Below are 27,779 nucleotides of genomic sequence, written 5' to 3' on the forward strand. Positions count from 1 at the left end.
TATTAAATAAATTTAATATTGTAAGTTATTTTTGATCAAAATAGGTTCTCATTATATATTCCACAATAAAACTTTTTCTTTTTCCTTTTACATTTTCTTTCAATTAAAGTTCCTTAAATAAATGACTAGAATTAAAGAAAAATTCGAATAGAACAGAAAATGACCTATTTTTCAGCATTTGGTAGCCGTTTTACGCCAAAGCAACACAGTACCGTATTGGGGTCTTTGGGGCACGCTACAGGGTTTTATGACAATAATAGAGTTATTTTATCGGTGGCAAACTCTCGTATAGTAATATTCAAATTTTGCGTGACGATGCTATTGCTCCAGACTAAAACAGGCTTAACAGCCCAAGCACAACCAACACTTTCCTTCATTTTTAGCGACAAAGCATTGCAAAAGCCGCGAAAGATGTGTGTCGAACTGGTTGTGTTCAGGCGCCATCAGCTTATGAATAACAAAAGAATACTGTCACAAATGTGCTCCCTTAAAATGCAATAAAACGTCACATAGGAAATATTATCCTGAGAAATGATTTGTACAACTTTTAACCAACTTTTGTGCAACTTCCAGAGCCTTTCATGAACTTTTATTGCAACACCCACTTACTAAGCAATAGACATAAATTATTCAATCAGTAGTTTAGTTTGAATTATGTTAATTAAAAAAATTACGCTTGCTTCGCTCGCACTTTTTATATTCCACTCTAGGAATAGGTTTGTAGATTGACCTCGTTCTTTAATAATTCAATTAAGATTTGAATATCCATAGTAGGTAGTTACTGATTTTGGTATTAAAGTTTCCTTACAAAGAAATAACATAGAAATATCTTGTTTAAAGTTTACTTAATCATCTTTGTCAGCCCAAATGCTATCACCGTTAACTTCCGTGGTACCTCTCACATACTTCTGTATGTAAGGTAGTTTGTACAAGTATACTGAGAGGATGGATCCGGCGGTAGCACCCAGCCAGTAGACTGAAGCATGTTCCATCAGAGTGTGACCTTCGCAGCCGGCCTTCAGAGATGTAGCCAACACTGGGTTGAAGTATCCACCCGAGTACTCAAAAGCTGCATAACAAAAGATAACAATATGATAATTGAAGTCTACACCAATAATATTATGAAGAGATACAGCTACAGTTTGATTGTATAGGAGGTACCTAATCTCCAAAGCTACACTCATCCGATTTCAAAAATTCTTTCGCTGATAGCTACGTTACCCCCGAGGGCGAGCAAGAATAGTCCGCAACTGGACGCCCCGCACACCCGCATGTCACCCGCGCTCGCCCGCGCCGGGTTAGCGCAGGGTCTGTGTGGGTGTGCGGGGCGTTCCCTCCCCGTTTGCAATCAGGACCTGTTGCGTGTTTAGGGGCGAAATAACTCTACTAAGTAATAATTGAGAAAATAATTTATTCTGCTAAATAACTAAGAGTATTTGCACTAAGAAGCATGAGTTTCAAAGTTTGTTGGTTCATTGACTATGATTTTGATTGCAATGTTTTTATCATTTTATGAATCAATCATCTTAAAAACGTAAAAAGAACTGAAACTTTCAGGTTTGCCTATTTAAAAAAGCATCAAATCAGCTTCAAGAATAACATAAAAGAGTCATTTTTTACATTCTCTCTACAAAATCTTCATTAAAATTTTCCCGAAAATCGTGATCTTAAAACTCGAAAATTAAAGTGGATTTAAAATGCGCTTTTAGCCTGATGAAGTTGCATTCAATGAAAGTGGTGGGAATGAGAAGCGGGACACTTAGAGCGATTGCGGATAAAAATAACAGATATTAAAATGAAATCCGAGATTATTTGCTTGATAACTAACTACTCCTGGGTTGCTACTTGCTCCAGAAAGTTTTATAGAGCACCAACTGGTTGATTGCGGAAAAACTGCATCAATCATTATTACAATCACAATTGCTGTGATTGGCTGAATGTATGGTATTCTTATTGCAAAAATGCATTGTAGCCAATAGTGAGCGAGCGTCAATCAATCAGAATCCAACAGCAGGCCGATTGCCGTAAACTGACATGTGACATCTCAATAGAAATATCCTTAAGAATCGTGATCGTTACAGTTGATAAATTTGCTATCGCGGACGACTAATGCACTATATCGCATTTGGTCATTATCGACATTTTGATGACGTATTGGTAGCACGGACCTATGTATAACCCGACTAAATCGAATATCTATGGTAATCACTTGGTAATCTAGCAATTTACATGGACATAACAGTCTCCTAAATTTGGCTACGTTACTTATTACAAATAAGTAGTTAGTCTGTGGTAACAATTTAGAACCCCAGACCACAAAGTACAATTTTTTGTTGTTTTTCCTTAGTTTACGCGTTTGTTTTTTGTGATTAATTCTGCAACTTTGCTTGCTCCTCGGACTCCGGAGACTTAGTTTTTCTCACTGAACTTATACGCAAATGCCTGGGCACTGATTTGCCTAAGTATTGGGACCCTTATTGACGGACTGTGGCTGCTTGGAAGTTAGAACTCGTAAGTTAACAAACGTTATCATTCAATACAAGTAAAGGCTCTCATGCGGATTTCCTCACGATCTTCCTTTTCCTTCACAGCTAAGCAAGTGATATTTAGTTGTTACAATGGTATTAAACTCCGAAAAGTTAGAGAAGTTTTAACAGCGTTTCATAAAGTACCTATTATACAAATTGAGTCCATTGCTACTGGTGGTTATGACTTCATAGTAAGTACCTCCACACTACAAGTGCTTTCTCGAGTATGTTTCCTTATGTATCTAGAGCTGCCTAAAACGTTGCTCTTCATATGAAAGTTTGGATGTTTCTTACTCCTTCGCACCACAAATATTTAAAGAAACAATTTGGATTAGCTATATTAGTAACAAAGATACCATATACACTGATTCTAAAGTCTTCGCAGACAACGTCATACCTAAACAGAAGCTGGTAGTGCCTAGTGGTATAGATTAAGCAACACAGTCAGTGGTCACTTACTCAGTTATCATAATTTTTTTTCAGGCAATGGTGATACAATGCTGCATTCATTTCTTCATCCTGACAAAGATATGGATTGGGATATGTTGTGAACTCGAGCTCTTGGACCCCGTGCAGAGACAAATAAAATAATGAACGGTGCCAGATTAGATTTATAAGAAGCAGATGGTGATATAATTAAAATGTCTGAATCTAATCTACTTTAACAAAAGAATACATAAAAAATCATCAAACTGTTGTTTTATTATAAGAAGCAGATGGTGATATAATTAAAATGTCTGAATCAAATCTACTTTAATAAAAGAATACATAAAAAATCATCAAACTGTTGTTTTATTTGCCTAAATAATTTAAATTCCAAAGTAATTTCCAAAGCTAAATCAATTAAATCAGAAAGTGATTTGACTTTTGGACATTACTTTGGGGAATAATTTTAGAAGTTCCCCGAAGAGCCTAGTGGTTAGGATGTCCACCTCTGAATAATTGAAGGTTGGGGGTTCAATTCTAGGTACGCATCTCTAAGAGTTATGTGCGTTTTAAACAATTACTTATACTTAACTTGATTTAGCGGTGAAGGAAACATCATGAGAAAATCTGCATGCCTGAGAGTTCTCCATATTGTTCTCATAGGAGTCAAAGGTATACTATTATGTTCAGCTTGTCGCTGGCTCACTATAGAGTACGGTTCTCTTGAGTGTGAGAAGAGTTTTGGCCATAGTCTACCATGCTGGCCAAATGCGGATTGGTAGACTTCACTTCACACACCTTTGATAACATTTTGGAGAACTCTCAGGCATGCAGGTTTCCACACAATGTTTTCCATCACCGTTAAAGCAATGATATTTAATTATTTAGTTAAAATGCACATAACTGTTCTCCAAGAAGTTATAGGTGCGTGTAAAAAGTACTCTGTGATTCTCGTTTCTCAGTGTTAGTATACCTCTATATTTAATGTACTCTGTGCATCAAACCTACTAATGAAAGAGTCATCACATATTCTTTTAAAAGTACTTATGAGACTTACATTAATCTAAAAATACTTTTATACTATAATACTAGCTTCTAAAATTAATAATTGATTTCTTATCTAGCAGAAGAATTACTATAGCCTTTTTTAATCCCTTTCATAACTTTATTTTAATTAATATGAGTAGTAAAACGATTTGCGGATAGCTTATGTCACTGATAAAAACACCTCTCGAGTTGTTTCAATGAAAACCTCATTTGACGTAACATTTGTCGAGGTTCTTATATGACATCAAACTTCAAAACGCGTCCGCAATAGCATTTTTCATACAATAAATTTTATCGATAGTGTAAATGAACTGTCAAAACATTTTTTTGTCCACATCTATCCTTTGTGGACTGTCTCACCGAACCGTGATAGGAAAACCATATTTTGACATTGATGCTGTCATTAAATGATAGATGCAGTCGATTCGCAATCGGCCTGCTGGCCGATTGCCGTAAACTGACATGTGACATCGCAATAGAAATATCCTTAAGAATCGTGATCGTTACAGTTGATAAATTTGCTATCGCGGACGACTAATGCACTATATCGCATTTGGTCATTATCGACATTTTGATGACGTATTGGTAGCACGGACCTATTTATAACCCGACTAAATCGAATATCTATGGTAATCACTTGGTAATCTAGCAATTTACATGGACATAACAGTCTCCTAAATTTGGCTACGTTACTTATTACAAATAAGTAGTTAGTCTGTGGTAACTATTTAGAACCCCAGACCACAAAGTACAATTTTTTGTTGTTTTTCCTTAGTTTACGCGTTTGTTTTTTGTGATTAATTCTGCAACTTTGCTTGCTCCTCGGACTCCGGAGACTTAGTTTTTCTCACTGAACTTATACGCAAATGCCTGGGCACTGATTTGCCTAAGTATTGGGATCTTTATTGACGGACTGTGGCTGCTTGGAAGTTAGAACTCGTAAGTTAACAAACGTTATCATTCAATACAAGTAAAGGCTCTCATGCGGGTTTCCTCACGATCTTCCTTTTCCTTCACAGCTAAGCAAGTGATATTTAGTTGTTACAATGGTATTAAACTCCGAAAAGTTAGAGGAGTTTTAACAGCGTTTCATAAAGTACCTATTATACAAATTGAGTCCATTGCTACTGGTGGTTATGACTTCATAGTAAGTACCTCCACACTACAAGTGCTTTCTCGAGTATGTTTCCTTATGTATCTAGAGCTGCCTAAAACGTTGCTCTTCATATGAAAGTTTGGATGTTTCTTACTCCTTCGCACCACAAATATTTAAAGAAACAATTTGGATTAGCTAAATTAGTAACAAAGATACCATATACACTGATTCTAAAGTCTTCGCAGACAACGTCATACCTAAACAGAAGCTGGTAGTGCCTAGTGGTATAGATTAAGCAACACAGTCAGTGGTCACTTACTCTTATCATAATTTTTTTTCAGGCAAAGGTGATACAGTGCTGCATTCATTTCTTCATCCTGACAAAGATATGGATTGGGATATGTTGTGAACTCGAGCTCTTGGACCCCGTGCAGAGACAAATAAAATAATGAACGGTGCCAGATTAGATTTATAAGAAGCAGATGGTGATATAATTAAAATGTCAGAATCTAATCTACTTTAATAAAAGAATACATAAAAAATCATCAAACTGTTGTTTTATTTGCCTAAATAATTTAAATTCCAAAATAATTTCCAAAGCTAAATCAATTAAATCAGAAAATGATTTGACTTTTGGACATTACTTTGGGGAATAATTTTAGAAGTTCCCCGAAGAGCCTAGTGGTTAGGATGTCCACCTCTGAATAATTGAAGGTTGGGGGTTCAATTCTAGGTACGCATCTCTAAGAGTTATGTGCGTTTTAAACAATTAATTATACTTAACTTGATTTAGCGGTGAAGGAAACATCATGAGGAAATCTGCATGCCTGAGAGTTCTCCATATTGTTCTCAAAGGAGTCAAAGGTATACTATTATGTTCAGCTTGTCGCTGGCTCACTATAGAGTACGGTTCTCTTGAGTGTGAGAAGAGTTTTGGCCATAGTCTACCATGCTGGCCAAATGCGGATTGGTAGACTTCACTTCACACACCTTTGATAACATTTTGGAGAACTCTCAGGCATGCAGGTTTCCACACAATGTTTTCCATCACCGTTAAAGCAATGATATTTAATTATTTAGTTAAAATGCACATAACTGTTCTCCAAGAAGTTATAGGTGCGTGTAAAAAGTACTCTGTGATTCTCATTTCTCAGTGTTAGTATACCTCTATATTTAATGTACTCTGTGCATCAAACCTACTAATGAAAGAGTCATCACATATTCTTTTAAAAGTACTTATGAGACTTATATTAATCTAAAAATGCTTTTATACTATTATACTAGCTTCTAAAATTAATAATTGATTTCTTATCTAGCAGAAGAATTACTATAGCCTTTTTTAATCCCTTTCATAACTTTATTTTAATTAATATGAGTAGTAAAACGATTTGCGGATAGCTTATGTCACTGATAAAAACACCTCTCGAGTTGTTTCAATGAAAACCTCATTTGACGTAACATTTGTCTTGGTTCTTATATGACATCAAACTTCAAAACGCGTCCGCAATAGCATTTTTCATACAATAAATTTTATCGATAGTGTAAATGAACTGTCAAAACATTTTTTTGTCCACATCTATCCTTTGTGGACTGTCTCACCGAACCGTGATAGGAAAACCATATTTTGACATTGATGCTGTCATTAAATGATAGATGCAGTCGATTCGCAATCGGCCCGCAGGTTTGATTGCGATCGTGACATTGTAGCCTGTCATTTTACCGCAATCGAGCTCCTGGATAAAATAATGAAAGACTATTAATCACCCAATTTTTCCGTTTATTCAGGATTTCACTTTAAATATTCCTAGTTAGTAACATGCACTAAAATTAGTTTTAAATATACACATTGCTTGGTCCGAATCAAAATACAGATAATGTAGATATACTTTATAAAAATAAATATTTAATTTATAGGTATACGAAATGGAAAACCTTGATGACATCGAATTTATAATTAGGAGTAGGTCCATAATTTTATTTATTAAAAGTTTCACTAGAGAAAGCTCTGTGGTCATATTTGGGGGAAAAATGGTTGAATACCCCTTTCCAAGATGGATTTCTTTTTTTGTAAGATTTTTCGGATATTTATTTTCTTTTAATTGAAATTTTTATACTGAACTAATTACGGTTCTAAAGCCTTCTTTCCTTTTATTATTTAACGATTAAAACTTTAAGAAATAAGAGTAAAATTCTTGGAAATTCCATATCAACTGTGCCTTTGATTCGGACGGCAAATTCAAGTACCTTTTCCTACATGGACTTTGCAAAAGATGGACAAACTGAGGTCCGCATTAGCACTACTGTCCTCATAGCGGTAGACGAGTACCGTGTTCCTAGTGAGGACCCCTGCAAAATGAACCCAAATGAGACTGATGTCCAAGCAAGGAATATTGTGTAGATTACAGCTGAATATACTGAATCATCTTTTAGCATTTCATCGTGATCGATTTTTGAAATTGTATCCATTTCAGAAAACAACCGCTTAAAAGAGATAAGTTCAGTATATTATTATAATAATATTAATATTTATCGGGAAGATGTAAGGTTTTGTCATTTTTTGCGCAACGGATCAGCCTGGCTGTCCAGCACGGACATGCAGCCAGTATTCTTGGCACCATTCCACGCGGGCATGATTTGTATAATAATTAGATAAGGCTAGCTTTAAGCTTTATTGTAATATTTTCACATTTAAAAAAAAGGTTTTGTTTCGTTTTGAAACTTGGCTCTAGATTTGATTTGAAAATTATTCTACATGTGCATGGACTTATTACGTAATCTGTCGCTTAAAAGATTTTTAAGGATTTTGAAAAAGGGCTGATATTGAAATACGAGAAAAATGTAAGCAGATAAAGATCGTTGAGGGCGGAACAATAGTTTTATTTAGTTACAAAAATCAGCATAAAAATGGTTGATTGCAGGTGGTTTTCTAACAAACGATCGCTGAATCTGGTGTTCTCTAATTTTCAACACTCAGAAAAGCGATCAAGGGCCAGCGCAAATTAGCAGACGGGACGGGATAAAATCAATTCATATTTTACACTTATTTCGATTGGATAAGTGTAAAATTTAAATCCGAGCATGGAGCTCGGAGACCACAGAGATAAATCCGCTGAGATATTCCGAGGTCTCCGAGCATTGAAATATATAAGTAGGCAGAAAGTAATGTACATCGACCTTTAGAAAGAGGTAGCGGTCTTGCAAAGTATTGTCTCTGTCGTTGAGACCGACAAAAAGTCACATAGGTATGAGTGACAGAGACAACGCTCTACAACGTCGAAATGTCATTCTAAAGGCAAATTTTCTGCCGCTTACTGTCCCTACTTTATTTTGATTATACAAGTATGAAATATGAATTGATAAACATAAAATCCCCTGCCGGCTGCCGTCCCGTCGGCCTATGTGTGTGCGCTGACCTAAGCGATTTTGATCAGGTCGAAGTTAAATTAGTAGAAAATGATATTAACAAAGGACTTGTAGTATGAAGTCAAAGTAAGTATGTGATCTCATGAGATAAAAAATATAAAAGTCACTCCAAAGCCAGAAAAATGAACAACATATTAAACACGCTGAAACTGTCATGGTTGTTTTCCCGAAGCGAAATGATTTTGTCGTGGTATTACAATCGATTTATAAATATAAAAAATTATTCAAAAATGAATGAAAAATTGAGTCAAAAATGTCAAATTTACGATCGAGAAAAACAAAAATCGAATGAGACCACGAACCAATAGTGATACCGCGTGCGTGCAGGCTAGTTTATGCCGTATCACTACGCGCGAGAGCTTATTTTGCTCTAAACTTTTTCACTTTACTGGCAGCACGATTCGTGTGGATGTATTTACCTACTATTCACGTTACGTCTAGGGAGTTACTATGGTTTCTCACACTTTCGAGTTGCTGATTTTTTTTTTAATTATTTCAAAACAAAAACATTTTTACTTTTTAAGTTTACCTCAAAATTTCGATAGTACTACTGAGGGCAAATCGTTCTGCTCCGGGAAGACAACCACTAAAATTTCAGCGTATATAAGACATACCGGCAACAACTAGTGAGGTTCCGATGAAAGAGTCGATGGCAGTGGCGTATCGGGGGTTGAGATCGCTGAGTGACCTGGACGCAAGTCGGCAAATACATGTCGCTACCCCTTCTACGACAGCTCCGTAGAGAACTGGCACCTGTAACGAGTGACGATAAGTATAGTACCTACGCGACAGGTCGAGATGGTCGCACACCCGCACAGCCCCCGCGCTAACCCGGTGTGGGCGAGCGCGGGTGACGAGCGGCTGTGCGAGGCGTCCCACCCCTCAACCCTGATTACCATCTCAACGTGTCGCGGACTGAACTTTGTAAATATATTGTTGTGTATCATCAACCCATCGCCGGCTCACTACAGAGAACGGGTCTCCTCTCAGAATGAAAGGGACCATAGTCCACCACGCTGGGTCAGCGCGGGTTGGCAGACTTCACTCACCTTTGGGAAAATTATGGAGAACTCTCAGGCATGCAGGTTTCCCCACGATGTTTTCCTTCACCGTTAAAGCAAGTGATATTTCATTGCTTAAAACGCACATAACTTCCAAAAGTTAGAGTCATAATAGCTATCTGCATGCCAAATTTCAGCCCGATCCATCCAATAGTTTGAGCTGTGCGTTGATAGATCAGTCAGTCAGTCAGCTTTTCCTTTTATATATATAGACTAGCTTATGCTAGCCGTGCGTAGCGTGGACTGCCAAATTTCAAACCCCAATTTCACCCCCTTAAAGGGTTGAATTTTCAAAAATCCTTTCTTAGCGTATGTCCACGTCATAATACCTATTTGCATGACAAATTTCAGCCCGATCCGTCCAATAGTTTGAGCTGTGTGTTGATAGATCAGTCAGTCAGTTAGTCAGTTAGTTTTGTCAGTCAGCTTTTCCTTTAATATAATATATAAATATATTTTTCAACGTTTGCAGCGTAGGTATTTCGATTGTGCAATTTTCATTGGCGAAACTCATAAATTGCGCCAAAGCGCCTACTTTATTGCCTAGCTTTATTGATTCTACAAAATTAGCGCAGCTTTCAGAGATACAGAGGGCTGTAAATTCTTCTGTAATATCGGGGTAAATGCGTGTTAAAGTTTTAGTACCTGTGATAGCATTTCAAAGAAATAAAGTGGAAAATTAGATATTTACTTTCATTTGGTAATGAACTAATATCATTTTAATTCGTTAGTGTTGATTGACCACTTTATTCTGATTCTGTTCTTTTTCGCTAAACTAAAAGAGTATCTGCATCCTCTTATTTTTAATATTGATAAAAAAAGGACGGAACATTACATTTAAAGACTAAATTTTAGTTTGTAATTTGTAAGAAGAGGATGCGAATGCTCTAAAATTTAGTTGTGCTCAGAATCAGTACCATTACCTTGATAATTTGGTAACATAATACTTACTTACATACTTATCTCGAAAAGAATTATAAAGGTTGTATAAGCGCTTAGCTAAACAAAATTATGTCTATAGAAAAATCTATCTTCCTATAGGTTGTTGTTAGGTAGTACATACTTAATATCTAGCTGTTAGGTAAAATCACAAAATTATAGCTTGCTACCCCTTGATATTAGTAATTAGTCTTTACTACTAATTATGAAGTTAAAACAATAAAAAATAGTTTAAGTGTGTAAGAGACGAACTTTACTCGGAAGAGCAAAATTAAAGTTTGCTCTATAGATCTCAGCCTAAGAAGTCACAAAAACAAAAAGTTTATATTGTACCCTAACGGACTCTAGTGCTTACATCTATAAAAATGCAGCCTTGTCTGGAAAGGGCAGTATATATATTATGGCACCCTACGTAATAACCAGAAGTCTGTGTGATCCTCCGATTCGCATTTAGGGTGCAAAATTAATTCAATTATAATTATTAATTGTTAAAGAAAATCATAAACTCAAACGTTAGTAATATTACATTCTATTGAATGCAGACAACAGCATTCACGGCCCCGAATGAAAAACTGTCATTTAGTTGTATTTTTTATTACTATTCATTATAGGCAAACGCTTGACAACAATCAGTCAATCAAACCTGATGGAAAGTGATGATGCGGCCTAAGATGGGACGCGTTTACCAAGAAGATGCCTATTCACTCTTGTTTTAAAGATACCCGGGTTGTAATTGGTAGGAAACGCATATCGTGGAAGAGTATTCCAAACCTTAGCCATGCGTATGAGGAATGATGACGCAAAACGTTTCGTGCGTGTAGGATGGGATGTCGACGACATGAGGATGGAAACTCGCCCGACGTCTTGCGGTTCGGTGGTGAAATGGTGAATGTATGCCTGGACCAATCACGGATTAGGCAACCATCATAACCAGATAGCAAAACTATTGACGACCTCCCTGGCGCAGTGGTGAGCGCTGTGGTCTTAATAGTGGTGTATTTAATACTACTATACGTTGACCTTATTTTTATTTTGTACTAATCTTACATAAATAATATAATCAATATATATATATATATATATATATATACTTATAATAAAACTGTAACAGGTCAAATTCTGTACATTGAAGATATTTTGAAAATTTTTTTTCGAGGGCACTCTATAATCGATACTGAACACAAAACTGTAATTTTTTTCATTTTTGTCTGTCTGTCTGTCTATCTGTCTGTCTGTCTGTCTGTCTGTCTGTCTGTCTGTATCACGGCCGCGCATCACGCTGAAACTACTGAATGGATTCCAATGAAACTTGGTACGATTTGAGGTCATACTATGAGGAAGAATATAGGATACTTTTTATCCCGAAATTCAGCATGGTTCCCGTAGGAGAGGGGATGAAAGTTAAAATGTATACTGAGTTGTAATTCATTAACGCGTAGTCCGATTTCATTCATTCTTTTTTTGTTAGAAAGGGGATATTTTAAAAATTGTCCCGTAAATATTTCAAGGTAATCGGTTTTTAACCGACTGTCAAAAAGGAGGTGGTTCTTTTTTCTACATCGATTTTTTCGAGGTTTCTGGACCGATTTGTAATTTTTTTTTTAAATCAACAAAAAAAGTTTTCGTGGTGTTCACATAAAAAATTCTGGATTCAACTCCTTAATCCTGATGCTGCAGGGTTACTGCCCGCCTGAGTTATCAAGATTCAGGAAGTGTTCATAGTGAATTCATATTGTAGGTACCAAGCAACGACTTTATTCTCAGACTTCAAGTCTCAACCCCTCAACCCTGATGATGTAGGGTACAGCACTCCTAAACTATAATGTTTCAGGAACTGCGGATGATGCAAAATTATTTTAGGTACCAAGCATAGGCTACATCATTGAACTTCGGATCCTAACTCCTCAATCCTGATGCTGCAAAGTACTGAAGTCCTAAATCGTGGGGATTTTAAAAAAATTAAAAAATTTGAATCGACTGTTAGGCGGAACGAAGTTCGCAGGGTCAGCTAGTCTAAATATATAAAAGGAAAAGGTGACTGACTGACTGACTGACTGACTGACTGACTGATCTATCAACGCACAGCTCAAACTACTGGACGGATCGGGCTGAAATTTGGCATGCAGATAGCTATTATGACGTATGCATCCGCTAAGAAAGGATTTTTGAAAATTCAACCCCTAAGGGGGTGAAATAGGGGTTTGAAATTTGTGAAGTGCACACGGACGAAGTCGCGAGCATAAGCTAGTAATATATAAGCATGCAAATGAATAATATTTAATATCTAGTAATGATAATTTTAATAATTTTAATCCTATTCTTATTGTATCTCTAATATTTACCATTTTATTGTACCTAAAATTGTACTCTGACTGGGTCTCATGTATTCAGCTTCATCAATTAATGTAAATGTACATGAAAGCAAAAAAAAAAGAAAAAAAAGGTCCCGGGTTCGATTCCTGGCAGGGGTTTGGAATTTTATAATTTCTAAATTTCTGGTCTGGTCTGGTGGGAGGCTTCGGCCGTGGCTAGTTATCACTCTACCGGCAAAGCCGTGGCGCCAAGGTATGGATTTAATAAAAACAGCCATACCCCTTCTAGGTTAGCCCGTTATCATCTTAGACTGCATCATCACTTACCACCAGGTGAGATTGCAGTCAAGGGCTTACTTGTATCTGAATAATAAAAAAAAAAAAAACTACGCAAGGCCTGTAACGTGAATCAACTTTTATATCATCATCATTTCAAGCCATCACTGGCCTCACGTACTGTGTTTCCTACCAATTACAACCCGAGTATCTTTAAAACTAGAGTGAATAGGCATCTTCTATGTAAACGCATCCCATCTTAGGCCTCATCATCACTTTCCATCAGGTGTGATTGTGGTCAAGCGTTTGCCTATAATGAATAAAAAAGGGTTTCCACCTCGCTGGTTAAGTGCGGATTGGCAGACTTCACACATCTTTGAGAACATTATGGAAAACTCTCAGGCATGCAATACCTTATGTATTAATATGTATGTATGAAAATACTTTGTGTATTTTCAGAAATACAGCAGCGTGAAGGAAAACGTTGTGAAGAAATCTGTATATACCTGAAATTTTGGAACAATTTTCTCAAAGGTGTGTGAATTCTAATAATCCACAGTTGGCTAGTGTGGTGGATTATGGCCTAAATCTTTCTTGTTCTGAGAAGAGGGTGGTTATCCATCTCAGTCAGTAAGTACCTGGCGATATGTTAAGATGATGACGTAGCATTATGTTTGTACTTCACTACCCATATTATTATAAATGCGAAAGTGTGTTTGTTTGTTGTTTTGTCCTTCAATCAGGTCGCAACAGAGCAACGGATCAACGTGATTTCTTTTGCATGGGTATAGTTTATGACCTGGAAAGTGACATAGGCTCCTTTTAATCCCGAAAAATCAAAGAGTTCCCACGGGATTTTTAAAAACCTAAATTCACGCGTTCGAAGTCGCGGGCACCAGCTAGTATGGTTATAATAGTTTACAAAGGACTGCTAAAATTGGTGCTTGCGAAAACATCCAAAATTTATTTTTCTACCAAAAAATGGATCGGGTAGGTACCTGATCGTTAAACGGGTCGTTTATTTTAAATGCAAACAATAATTTTATTGTCTCTCTGAAACGATTTTCCCGAGTCTTCGTATTAATTGAAATGACCTCTTTATATCCCATTCTCGCTGTGAAAGCTATTGTTATTTAATTAAAACGGTTAACAATAAAAGTCTATAGATGGAATTTAAAACGTTGTCAGCACGTTGAACAATGAATTGTTATTAAAATACTCTATTTATGGACTCGTCAGGCTTAAAATTTTTCATGGTAATAAAATGTTAGATCCGAATCTTGAATATTGTACTTACCTCCTAAAAATCAAGAAATTGTTTAAAATAGGAAAGTGCCTAGGAAAAACAAGGCTTACGAGGTCTGAAAAATCGTAATTTTTCTAATTTTTTTGAGGTTAAAAAGGTAGGTATTATGGGATCACACAAAAAATATTAAACGTAATAGGTACACAATTACAGTTTGTTAGAGCGTGGTTGTAATATCGTGGCAGGCGACCTTCGCGAGGCTGACGTTCCCGCTTCGTAGTCGCTTTGGTTCCGCAGGTTTTGATTATGCTTAAATCACCTGTAAATCTGCCGTGCAGTCTTCGAAGGCTTTGTTTTTGTGAGTGTCGGATATTTCTAGCGCCCAGTACATCTGCACATATTTGAAGACCAAGAGACCACCTGTCAGCTCCGCCCATGTTCTTAGCAGTGCCTTTCTTATATCACCTCTGCCTGAAAAATGAAAACTATTTTTTTAAATTATGAGATTACTAGGTAATACCCGTGTTCGCGTCCGCGTGAATTTAGTTTTTTTTTACCCCTTGCCCTTGGCTACTCTTTTCTTTAGAGGTAAAAATTAGCCTATGTCCGTATCCAGGACGAAACCATGTCCCTGTACCAAATAGATTATGTCCACAACTTCATCTAGGTGGATTTATTAGTCCCGTGGGATCTCTTTGATCTTCCGGGATAAAAAATAGCCTATGTCTGTCCTGTCCCTGAGACGCAAGCTAGCTCTGTACCAAGAAAACCAGCCAATTGCGAGTCAGACTCGCGTACCGAGGGTTCCGTAATCGAGTTTTTTTTTTGACATTTTGCACGATAAATCAAAAACTATTATGCTTGAAATTAAATAAAAATCTATTTTAGAATGTACGTAGGTGTAGTACGGAACCCTCGGTGCGCGAGTTTGTCTCGCCCTTGGCTGGTTTTTTTTATTACTTTACCTTCTATGACGTCTTCAATATGTGTATAAGGGCACGCCGTCGCCTCGCCCCAGTTCATAGACCACCAAATCGTGAGCGCGAACAAGAAGATCGCGTACGTCGCCACGCCGAAATGGTCCGCCACTGAAATATAAAACACCACTTTAAATAAAACAAAAATTTAATCGAATTTCTATACTCAGTTTTGAAAGCTAAAAATGAGACTGGAAAAGCGCGGCAAATTTAAAAAATATCAGTATGGCACACATACACATAATAAAAATAAGTCATTCTAACGTATCATAAATCATAAATCATAAATCCTTTATTTTGCTAGAATACATGTCACAATGGTAGTTAGTTTTTAAGGTAAGTAAGAATCAATGTAATCGGCCATTTCTGGCATGCAAAATTTTTTCTATTATAACACAATTAATAAAATTCTAATAATTATTAGCATAGTTAAATTCATTAAATTTTAATTATTTTTACAATCTAAGTCAAGTTTAATTCTATATATTATATATTATAATAGTCAACTTAACCTACTGTGCCAACATTTCATTGATTGAATAAAAACATTTATCTATAAGCCACTTAAAAAGATCCTTCTTAAATCGTTGGAGGGGTAATACCCGTAATCCTGGAGGTAGTTTATTAAATATTTTTATACACATGACATAACTACATTTTCCGTAAGATGCACTGTAAAACCTATGTTCAATCACCAGTCTATCACCGTTTCTTGTATTCCTTGGATAAATATCTTTTGCTTTTGTAAATAGATCATCATGTTGTTTCACAAAGATACAGATTTCATATATATACATACACGGAAGTGGGAGAATACGTAATTTTTTAAATAATGGTTGACATGAATCTAAGTAAAAAGCTCCTGTCATAGCTCTCAAGCATCTCTTTTGAGCTATGAAAGCTCTGTAAGCCTCACTAGAGTTTCCCCACAGTATGAGTCCATATCGAAGAACTGATGCGACATAGCCGTGATAAGCTGCCAATACCGTACTTGGCAATGCTGTTTTGCGTAATCTATATAACACATAAACATATTTATGAATTTTTTTGCATACTATGTCGACGTGCTCTTTCCACTTTAGATTTTTATCTAATAGTACTCCTAAAAATTTAACCTGCTGAGCTTCTTCTATTTGGGTATCTGTATAGTTTATCTTAAGGTTGTAGTTATTAGAACGGTTACCTACGCTAAATTGTATAAAGGAGGTTTTTTTAATATTAACTTGAAGGTTATTATCCTGCAACCAATTTACCACAGTATTAATTTCATTGTTAATGTCATTTTCATAATTACCAATATTATTTTTATTGCTACATGTCATGATTATAGATATGTCGTCAGCGAATAAATAACAGTCATTTTTAGTTACACTAGGTAGGTCATTAATATAAATTAAGAATAATAACGGTCCGAGGACGCTTCCTTGCGGCACTCCGTATTTATTTATTTTAAAGTTTGATTTTTGGGGAATTATGGTAGCCTTCTCGTCGATAGAATTTATCTCTACACGTTGCTTACGATCTTTTAAATAAGACTCCATCCATTTAAGAGCCGGTCCTCTGATGCCATTTTGTTCTAGTTTGTCCAACAAAATGCTGTGTGATACAAAATCAAAGGCCTTGCTCATATCAAAGAATATTACGCATGTTGGTTTTTTAGAATCTATATTTTTTGCTATTTTGTTTACCAGTTTGAATGCAGCTAGTGTGGTCGACTTATTTTTTTGAAAGCCATATTGTTGCTTATTTATTATATCATTTTTTGTAAAAAATTTAGTTAGACGGCCATACATTGCTTTCTCAAAGATTTTTGAAAAAATAGATACAAGTGTGATTGGGCGGTAGTTAGTCAGGTTTTTTTTGTCGTCTTTTTTATGTAGTGGCTTGACCACAGATAACTTTAGGGCATCTGGAAATTCACCATTTTCAAACGACATATTGACTAAGTATGTTATAACTGGTACTAATTCATCTTTGCATGTTTTAATAATTCGTGTGAGTATTTCATCATAGCCTACTGCTTTAGTATTCCGCAAGAATTGTATTATTTTTAATATTTCGTTTTCAGTTACTGGATTGAGAAAGAAACTACTTCCAGTTTTATTTTGATTTATATTTGATTTTATTTTTTGTTTAATCAAGCATTTATCACTGTCACTAGTCAAGTTTATCCAATAGTCATTAAAACTATTTGCTATATCTTTAGTGTTAGTGATTTCATTATTATTTACTATAACTGATTCTATGCAGGTATTACTAATGTCATTTTTCGTTTCATTTTTTATAATTTTCCACGTGGCATAACACATATTTTTACTGTTTGCTATATAATGGGTATTAGTCAATTTTCTTGCTGTGGCAATACAATATTTTAATGTTCTTGCATATTTCAAATAGTTAGTCTTATTGCCATAGTCTTTTTTTTTATATATTGTATATCTTAATACTCTTTTTGTTTTACAGCTTATTCGAATACCTTTAGTTATCCATTTCGGTTTTCCACTTAATTGCATATTTTTTATTTTTATTCTCGGAAAACAAAGCCTATATAGTAGAGTTACTAAGGAATGAAATTTATTGAATGCTTTATTAAAAAATTTCTCTTCATAGATTTCATTGAAGGACAAGCTTCTTAGGTAATTTTTGAATATATCAATATTATGGTTACTATAATCACGTTTGTACATGAACATTGATATGATATCAAATTAGGTTATTCCAGGTCTGTCATACTAATTTCAGAGCTACCATACTGATATTTTTAAAGCCGCACTTTTCCAGTCTCATCTTTCGTTAACCAAACTTTACGAGTATCTACCTGACTCCAATAGAAAAGTGACATAGTTCAGGGAAATCATGCTTAAATAGAGCCAAGAATTGGCTGGTGCTTTGAACGGCCAAGCCGATTCTTTACACTTTAAGTTGGCTATGTTTTCCAATAAACTCCTCACCAACAATTAGTTCAAAACAGCACCCGCATAGCTCCGCAGCAGCAATCGCCTCTTCCAGCAGCAGTTTCACGAAGGGCTCCTTGACAGTCTTCTGCACGAGCCGCCGCGCGCAATGTGCCAGCAGAGACGTTAGGAGGATGAACAACGTAGACACCACCAGAGGTGCGAACGTCACTTTGTTGATCTGGAAAGAAGCAATCGCTACAGGCATAACGCATATACAGCGCGACAAGGCTCTTTTGGCACTTCAATGACATTGACAGGGGGCGCTGTTGGAGAACAAAGGCTTAGAATATTCAAACAAGAACAAATGGGAACACTTGACGGCAACGTTGTTTCCAATTTTCAGCACACGCCGAGATAGCCTTGTCGCACTGTACGACAGGCCACGCGATGCGTTTTCGGTGCATTGCGGCACAGCACCGCTGTGGATTAGAATATTGGGTGCCACTCGGCCACTGCGTTGCTGCACCATCGATGTGCCACTCTAGCAGAAAGTATGGCAAGTATGCAACGCACCACCTTTTGATACTTGACTCAGAATCCTGAGAATCGGTCGAGACTGATCCGTGATACCTACAATTTAAGCACGGCTACTACATAAAATGATTATGAGGGAAGCATTTTACTTTTCAGCCCCGTCAGTATTTTGCTCTCTTTCTTTACATTATCTGTAACTTTAAACGAACCATTCTTCAGATAAAATTTTGCAATTTACTTAGCAACATTTATTCTGAATTTATGTAAAATTTTATGTGGCCCGGAATAAAATACCTGTTTACATGTACCTTGAAAACGTGGAGTAACGATCCATTTTATTGGCATGAACACGCTCATATATTAGTTGGGAACTTTTATGTGTCGAGCGAGCTTTGTTCTATATGTGCCAGACCTTCGTTATTTTATAAAAGCTGAAAGTTTATCTGCGTTTTGTCCCCAGTCCCTACCAACACAGGGGAAAACGATCAGCTACCACTAAGTATGAAGTTTGAGTCATGGTGGTCCAATCAATATTGGACTTACAACAACTATGACATAATAAATTGAACTTTGCATTTGCTTGTAGAGTCTTTGTAGAGTCATAGTAATAACCACACTAGTCCCAACCTCTGCTGACTTTAGACTCATTTATTAATAAGTATGTACTGTAAATGCAAGTCAGTTAAAATAAATCATGTGCTATTGCTATGTTAGTAAAGGAAAACATCGTGAGGAAAACGGCATAGGTACCTGAGAGTTCTCCACAATGTTCTCGAAGGTGTACGACTCTGTCAGTCTACACTTGGCAAGCATGATTGGCTATTGGTCTCTTGGAAACCCTTCTCATACTGATAAGAAACCCGTGCCCAGTAAATATTGCTACATTTGACGCTAGGTAGCCTACGAATCGCCTATTTTTCTTTGATTTCACGTCACCATATAGGTATTTGACATATTTCATTCAGGATCAAACCGAGACGTCCCTTACTCTAGTTTACTCTGGTATTACTCGTAAAGTTTAACTCCTCACGCGCCATTTTAACTTCTTGTCTCAAATTCATGTCAAAAGTACTTAATAATATTAGTGAGATATTAGTGCTTATTTTATAGGTACTTTTGACATGACAGTGGACCCATAGAGTTAAAATGGCACGTGAGGAGTCATTTTGTACGTGATCTATGGAACGAAAAGTACCACTGCCGTCTACTCTCCAAAACATAAAAGAGCTTTTCAAACCAAACCGCAATAAATTGCTCAGCGTAAACAGTGCTTTATGCCAATGAAGTACTAAACTATCGTTCAGCTTACAGCGGTTTACACCAAGTCGTCAAATCTAGTTGGAGTCTCTGGAAATGTTTATACACCCACCCGTTCAGTTGATGACGAATGTTAACTTGAAAAATACGGGAACATTTTCACCAAACATTACAAGTACTTACTACCACTTTTGTAATAAGTACTACCAAAATACTGAAATGGAGATGGACTGGACACATGCTTCGAGAGAAGTTCGAGAGAGAGAAGTGGACCAAAGCTATCACATAATGGGAAGTTAGGGATGGCTCAAAGCGGAAAAGGGGTAGACAAAGGAAGCGCTGGGTAGACGATATAAAGCAGACAGCGGGGTCACTATGTACAAGAGAAGCACAAAACAGACTCATATGGAAAAACCTGGAGCAGGTCTTTGCGTCAGAAGACGCACTGATCGGAAAGGAACTAAAGTGCGAGATTTAAATTATGTAATTATTAAATGTAAATTCAGCAATAAAGGCTTTATTTATTTATTTATTTATTTATTTATTTATTTTACTACCACTTTTGTAAGTCGCGTCAGCAAAGTGCAGAATAGTGCAACCCTTGTACACAGGGCGCAACCAGAACGCTAGCAAAAACGAAGATAGGTGATAGTACCTACTGATGATTACTAATATACACAAAAAACGCGAAAATAATAATAAAAAAATCTTATAATATCCTTTTTTTAGCAACGTTTTGATAATATTATATTCCCGTATGTTTCATTAAACTTGTGATCTCAGTAAATCCCAATACACACTGAATGCTTGCTCTACGGAATTTGCATAGGAAACTAAACGAATGAATAGATAAATTTAATATAGCCTGTGTTTATACTATTGTATACTAGCTCATGCCTGCGACTTCGACTGCGTGGATCTAGGTTTTTTAAAAATCTCGTGGGAACTCTTTGACTTTCCGGCACAATTTGTAAAAGGACCTATTTTAAGATCAAATAAATCATTTAATTTTAAATCATTCAATCATTTAATAAAACTTTCACACACTTTTGCATGTATAATATGGGTTGTGAATTATGATGTAACTAGCTTATGCTCGCGACTTCGTCCGCGTGGACTACACAAATTTCAAACCCCTATTTCACCCCCTTAGGGGTTGAATTTTCAAAAATCCTTTCTTAGCGGAGGCCTACGTCATAATAACTATCTGCATGCCAAATTTCAGCCCGATCTATCCAGTAGTTTGAGCTGTGCGTTGATATATCAGTCAGTCAGTCAGTCAGTCAGTCACCTTTCCTTTTATAGATTTAGATAATACCTTATTACATCACAATCCATATTATTTATACAAAACTGAATTTTATTATTGTTTATTTAAATGCGTGTGTTATATTTGGCACACAGCCACATTATAGTTGCTCTTGCTTCAATTACGTAAGCTTTTTTAAAGTTTGTAAGTACGGAAAATATCGTATGGAAACCTGCATGCCTGAGAGTTCTCCATAATATTGTCAAAGGTGTGTGAAGTCTGCCAATCTGTACTTGGCAGCGTGGTGGACTATTGCCAAACCCTTTTCACTCTGAGAGGAGACCCGCAGGGCGATTGTCTAAAACCTGCATCAATCATTATTACAATCTCAATTGTTCTGTTTGGCTGAATTTGTGCGATTCTTATTGCAACAATGCATTGTGGCAAATAGTGAGCGAGCATTAACCAATCAGAGATGATTGCGATCGTGACATTGTAGCTGTCAAACAACCGCGGTAGAGCCACCGTGCTCAGTTGTGAGTTGTGAGCCGGCGATGGGTTGATGATGATGATGATTATTATTATTAATGAACAATGAAAGCAGACGAAAATGCTTCTCAAACATTAGTGGTTCTTTGCTAACTTTTTAGTAGTTACAGGGCGCGTTTGGAAGTAGAGCTTCCAAGTTTTAAGTTCGCGCAATAATTATTATCACCACTGTATCTTACAAATACAACAACCGACTATCAAAAAGAGTGATTTATTACCTATTTTGAACAAATTATTTGCATTTTGAATTTTGGTAGTTAATTACCCAAGTTAAAGCTACCTAACTTGAAAAACTAAGGGAACCGTTTATAAATAATGTGTTTAGTTTTAGCAGTGTAACTTACACAAGTTAAGTTCTTCGAGCGTATATTTTTCCACTACATATTACACTGATTCTGTCAGTTGTTTAAAAGCTACATTTTCAAGCTAACTGCTTTACAAATGCAGTGAGCTTTGATAAATTACACTGGAACAGACAAACATGTTACAACTTTGGAAAAATACGGGTTAAGGGCCCGTTTACATTATCAGACATTATTTTTTGTTAAGACACTTTTGAGAAGCTTTTTACTTTGTTTAGAGTACTACTTGCCTACTTTATTAAGAGAAGCTCTTTATTTTATTTTAAAGGAAAACTTACAGCAGGTAATAATTACCTACAAGAAGTACAAAAATACTATGCATATTGTATTAATAAAATTATAGAGGGTGTACCTAATTGGAACGCTAGAACTAGAATGAAAAACTTAGCGATATTATTGTTATTATAATAACTAAACAAATCTCAATACAATAACCATTTACCTAATACGTCTTGTAGTTTTACTGATTTGGTATTTATCTATGCAACGTTAATTGACTTCTAGCATCAGTCAGATGTTTTATTTGCAACATAATATTGTGAACTTTTGTTTAATTTAAGCGCGTTTTTTTGTAGTATCCTAACAATAATCATCTGAACTATCACCTGTATTCGTTTTTGCTAGCGTTCTCATTATATCTAAATATATAAAAGGAAAAGGTGACTGACTGACTGATCTATCAACGCACAGCTAAAACTTCTGAACGGATCGGGCTGAAATTTGGCATGTAGACAGCTATTATGACGTAGGCATCCGCTAAGAAAGGATTTTTGAAAATTCAATCCCTAAGAGGGTGAAATAAGGGTTTGAAATTTGTGTAGTCCACGCGAAGTCGCGAGCATAAGCTAGTCCTGTATAAAGTTTTAAAAACCGCTTAAAGTGGAGAGAGCTGATTGAAGAGCTTCTCATCATCAAGCAAGATTCTCTGCTTATAATCTGAACGTCTCTACACCATAGAATGAAGGCTCTCCAACTTACTTGTAATTGGGTATTTGGGATTTTGACAGTCCACAAAATTGTAGATAGTGGCTAAAAAGTTTGAAATTTTAAAGATTGTTACGAAGTCGTGTTTTGTTTTTCACTTATTATGATAATATTCTGTCTGTATCGTATCGTTCAATAAGTATGTCATTGTTATAGGACAAACGACTTAAAGATTTAAAACAAAAAGTCTCACTATACGATCTTGACCTTATTGCTTGCTTACGCACTACTTTTTCATTTTGTGTTTATTTTTAAAAGAAATGTTTATAATTCAGTGCTGGAACTTAGGAAGTTGGGAACCCGTAGGCGAGTTGCTAAAATATCACGTATAAATAAGCATTCTAGCAAAAGCAATAACATTGTTGTAAATAATGTTCTTAGAATGTAACGCATACTGCCGCATGCACATGAAAGACTTCTTTTTAAGGTTCCGTATATATACAGAAAAAACCGGCCAATAATTATTATTGACATTGACATGGGTTTTTTTATATTTGAATAAAATCATATTGTTAACATTAGGTACTTTCTAGATAGATACATTTTATATAACTAAGTTAAGTAGATTATTGATTGTTAATTTTCACACTTTATTATTCTATGATAATGTAGTTACTATAATAAGTTGCACACCAAGTTATTGGTTGGTTGTCAAGGGCTCAAAATAGATTTAAGACCAAATTGTACCACATTCTGGCAAATAAAAACTATTTCTATTTCTATTTCTATTTCAAGTGCGAGTCTGACTCGCACACCGAGGGTTCCGTATTACAGTCGTATTTTTTGACATTTTGCACGATAAATCAAAAACATATGTGTAAAAATAAATAAAAATGTGTTTAAGGATCTACAGGTAAAGCCCTTTCATGTGATAGGTACTCCACTTGGTATCTTACTTTAAAAGTTGAAAATATTAATTATTTATTTGTTCATTAACACATTTTAATTCTTTTTTGTAATATAACCACACGGTTTTCGGATTTTTCCTTTACTTGTGCTACAAGACCTCCCTACCTGCCTCACGATTCTATAATGTTACTTTTATTGTAACTTTTGTTTTATCTTATTTCATTGTAACTTTATAATATAATTATGTATGAGTTTTTAAGCCTGACAATAAAAAAAAATATTATTATAAAAAAAATTATTATTAACTAGTTTATAGTAACAAAAAAAGTTTATAGTAATAAGTATGGATGGTATGGATTAACTTTAAATTATTATATGGAAGATAACAGGTAGATATAAGTACCTACAGAGAATATGATGTTTAGTTTGTGTTTTGGGCTTTTGGCCCTATGACAACGTACCTAGATCACAAGTGACGCGTGGTGATGCGTAATAACACAGTTTAGTATGCACGATGGCAGATATTTTGGTACAAGGTGCTGACTGCTGGGACGGCCGTGAATCCACTCGTACTCGTGTGTTGATTTACGCCCATGTATTTACGAATAAAATTACTTATATTATGTTTGTTAAGTAAGTTACAAACTGTCTGAAACTTAGTTATTTTTATGGCTATAAGACCTGCCTGATTTCTAACCCTTTCAGTTTCCATAGTCATCCAGGACAGTTTGGTTGGTTTGTTAGATATCAAAATCAAGTACCTAGTCATTTTACGACTGTGATAACGTTTGTGATATGCCTAGATAGGTTGTTCTTCATGCAATTTAGAGACAATATACGTTGACTTAAATCTATGTACTTAGCAAATAAACAAAATTGTTTCGGTAAGTATAAAAACATTCTAGTGGTATCTTAGTGGTAGTTCAATATCAATTAATAATCCATACTAATATTGTAAATGCGAAAGTGTGTCTGTCTGTTTGTCTGCTAGCCTTTCACGGACCAACAGTTTAACCGATATTGATGAAAGGTACCTACAGGAAAGGAAATAGGCTACTTTTTATCCCGGAAAATTAAAGAGTTCCCACGGGATTTAAATCCACACACAAAAACTTAAATCCACGCGAACGAAGTCGCGATCATCATCATCATCAAATAATAATGATTACGTTAAATTACTGTTGTACAACTATTTATTTTGTTAATTTATCATTATTATTTAATTCAGTTAAAAATGTGTTACTTGCTTAATTATTTTATTTTCAACTTGTTTTATTTTATTAGTTACAAAATGGTTTCAAAACTAAGTACCCTAATGTTATATTGATTAATAAGCCAATTTAAATATTTAATATTAATATATTTTTTTTATTTTTTTTGGTAATCAAAAGCGATTAATATTCGTCACAGATTAATTTTGACCGCCAGAAGTCCAATCACGTTCTCACTCTCGTAATCACTTACCCTAACGACTACTTTCAAAAATATCCCCAAAACGTCAATTTGGAACTTCATATTGACGGGATAAGTCTTGTAACTTCGCAAATATCACTTCGTTTTCACATCACAGACTGGAACAAACATTTTATTACAAAACAATCCATCTTACTCAACCACTTGCCAACGAAAAATATTTCAAGAGCACTATATTTAGAACTAGTAGAGCAAGCAAAACAATTAACTTACCATTTTGATAATCCGTTTTTTTTTTGGTTTTTTATCGAATCGTCACCCGGGTACGGGATTTTCGGAAAAATTGGGATAGAAAAAAATATAATACGTGCTACGTTTGGTTTTTATTGAGCGGTCGGTGGGTGTGCGCGCGCGCATCTCGAGGCCGATACCCGGTCTTAATTTAGATGCGAACGAGAAACTACTACGGATTGGTCGTCCTGGGATACGGTTTTATACTAAACTGCTTAGAACAAAAACAATGGGAAATAGAAACGTGGTCCACGCGTGGTGAACAGATGTGTCGTCGCCTGAAAAAGAAAGTAGGGAAATTTTTATTCGCTGCGTGTGACTTTGTGTACAAAGACTATACTTTGATGACTGACAGAACGTTCATTGGGTATCATTATTATTTATTGAATTATCCGTGACTCTAACGTATGAAATATACTTTAAATAATTTAAACCTTTTAATCAGCTTAATATGTAAGGGTACCTACATTTTATCTAAAATATTGCATAGATATGCAATTTATTTATCTGGTATGTAGTCAACGATTTACACAAAACTTTACTATCCGTATCTCTTCATCCCCTATTTACTTCCGTTACTCTTTAGGATCGGTTCGCACTGGCAGCGAATCGAAACAAATATTTACATAGCATTGACCTCTATCTCCATCAAGTGCCTTTAATGCACTTTTTAATTCTTAATTGTTGAATATGTAGGATAATTTAATGGTGATAATTAATTACGTAAACTTAAAACAGCTAAAGCTACGAAGGTTCCATACGCGCCCTGGTCTGAGGAGAGCCCACAACAAACTCAGCTGGCTGTTTTTATTATCACCATGTTACAATATCCTTTACATTATAATAGAGATTTTTAATAAGTTTACGGTTTAAAAAAAAATTGCACTTTTAACACATTATCACGTAAGATAGGTTAAAGAATGGATGAAAAAAGATTATGTTGTCAGATCTGGTAAGATAACTTTTTTAATCTTTGTCTCCACGGGAGACAGGATCATTGAAATAAATTACTGTCAGGATGTAGCAGAATATGAACGAGCCATATTATTGTTGTCACATGTCTTTTGCAGACGGTAACTAGGTAAAATAAGGAATTGTTAAACCGAAATGTATATGGACCGCATGGGCCGGCTATTTCGAACAAAAACGTGCGTTAAACCAAGTGGTATAAAATTGCTTAAAACACACAACTCCGAAAAGGTTCGTGCCTGGGATTGAACCCCCGACATACCGAATAGAAGGCCGAAGATTAGAAATTATAAATTCCCAAATTGCACCCACCGGGAATTGAACCCGGGACCTCCACTTGTAAGACCACAGGGTCTCGTTTAATTTAGTAAACAAACAGGTGCATCCTCACCGCACGGTTTATCAGTGTCACGGCTGAATGGAACTAAACGGTTTCGAGACATCGCGTCCTCTCTTCTAATCAGATTAGTGTCGCTGCAGCTCTACGGTGTTCACTATCTTATACCTGTACCCTGTAGAGTAACCACAGTTTTCATTATAAGATACGGAGTACATGATAGCTGTACTTTATTTTCTGCCGTGTACTATACCTATAGTACGCGGCCGAAAGTGATGAACTTCGGCCTGAATGACATTTTATCTTTGTAGAGCGCTGTCTCTGTCACTCATACCCATATGACGCTTTGTTGGTCTAAACGACCGGGACAGTGCTCTACAAATCTGCTGTCCTCCTTCTAAAGTTTAAAAAATCCATTTAAAATATGCTCCTGAAAAAAGCATATTACACAATTGAAGATTATCTAAATGATAAAAGAGCGTCGATTTAGCCTGCAGCTCGTTCCAGCAACACACAAGACTGCAAAGACTTTTTTATACATGGCATAATCTTGTACCTATATCAAATATTTGAAAAGAGCAACCGCCGAGTTTCTTGCTGGTTCTTCTTGGTATGAAAGGCATTCCGAACCAGTGGTAGATGCGTCCGACGATTCGAACGTACTTGTAAAAGTTTATTTGAATAAAAAAGATTTTTATTTATTTATTTAAAGATCGATGTTCATCACTTTTGGCCGCGTACTGTATAATACTCCCTA

General features: G+C 35.8%; 1 protein-coding gene across 2 annotated transcripts; it reads right to left on the minus strand.

Moving 5' to 3' along the window:
• Window positions 1-26: 26 nt before the first annotated feature.
• Window positions 27-25,894, minus strand: AQP (aquaporin). 2 transcript variants are annotated; one of them, XM_034978826.2, is made up of 8 exons: window positions 25,699-25,894; window positions 25,477-25,583; window positions 18,283-18,466; window positions 15,320-15,442; window positions 14,674-14,825; window positions 9,135-9,273; window positions 7,342-7,443; window positions 27-1,069 (listed from the first exon to the last, which is right to left on the minus strand). In XM_034978826.2, the coding sequence occupies exons 2-8, from the start codon at window positions 25,525-25,527 to the stop codon at window positions 846-848; spliced, it is 975 nt and encodes a 324-aa protein (XP_034834717.1). In that variant the 5' UTR covers window positions 25,528-25,583; window positions 25,699-25,894; the 3' UTR covers window positions 27-845. The 2 variants fall into 2 exon arrangements, with proteins under 2 accessions (XP_034834717.1, XP_034834718.1); XM_034978827.2 differs by lacking the exon at window positions 7,342-7,443 and having other exon boundaries at window positions 25,699-25,891.
• Window positions 25,895-27,779: the final 1,885 nt, after the last annotated feature.

The sequence above is a fragment of the Maniola hyperantus genome, chromosome 19 (genome assembly GCF_902806685.2).
Source record: "Maniola hyperantus chromosome 19, iAphHyp1.2, whole genome shotgun sequence".
Taxonomy (NCBI): domain Eukaryota; kingdom Metazoa; phylum Arthropoda; class Insecta; order Lepidoptera; family Nymphalidae; genus Maniola; species Maniola hyperantus.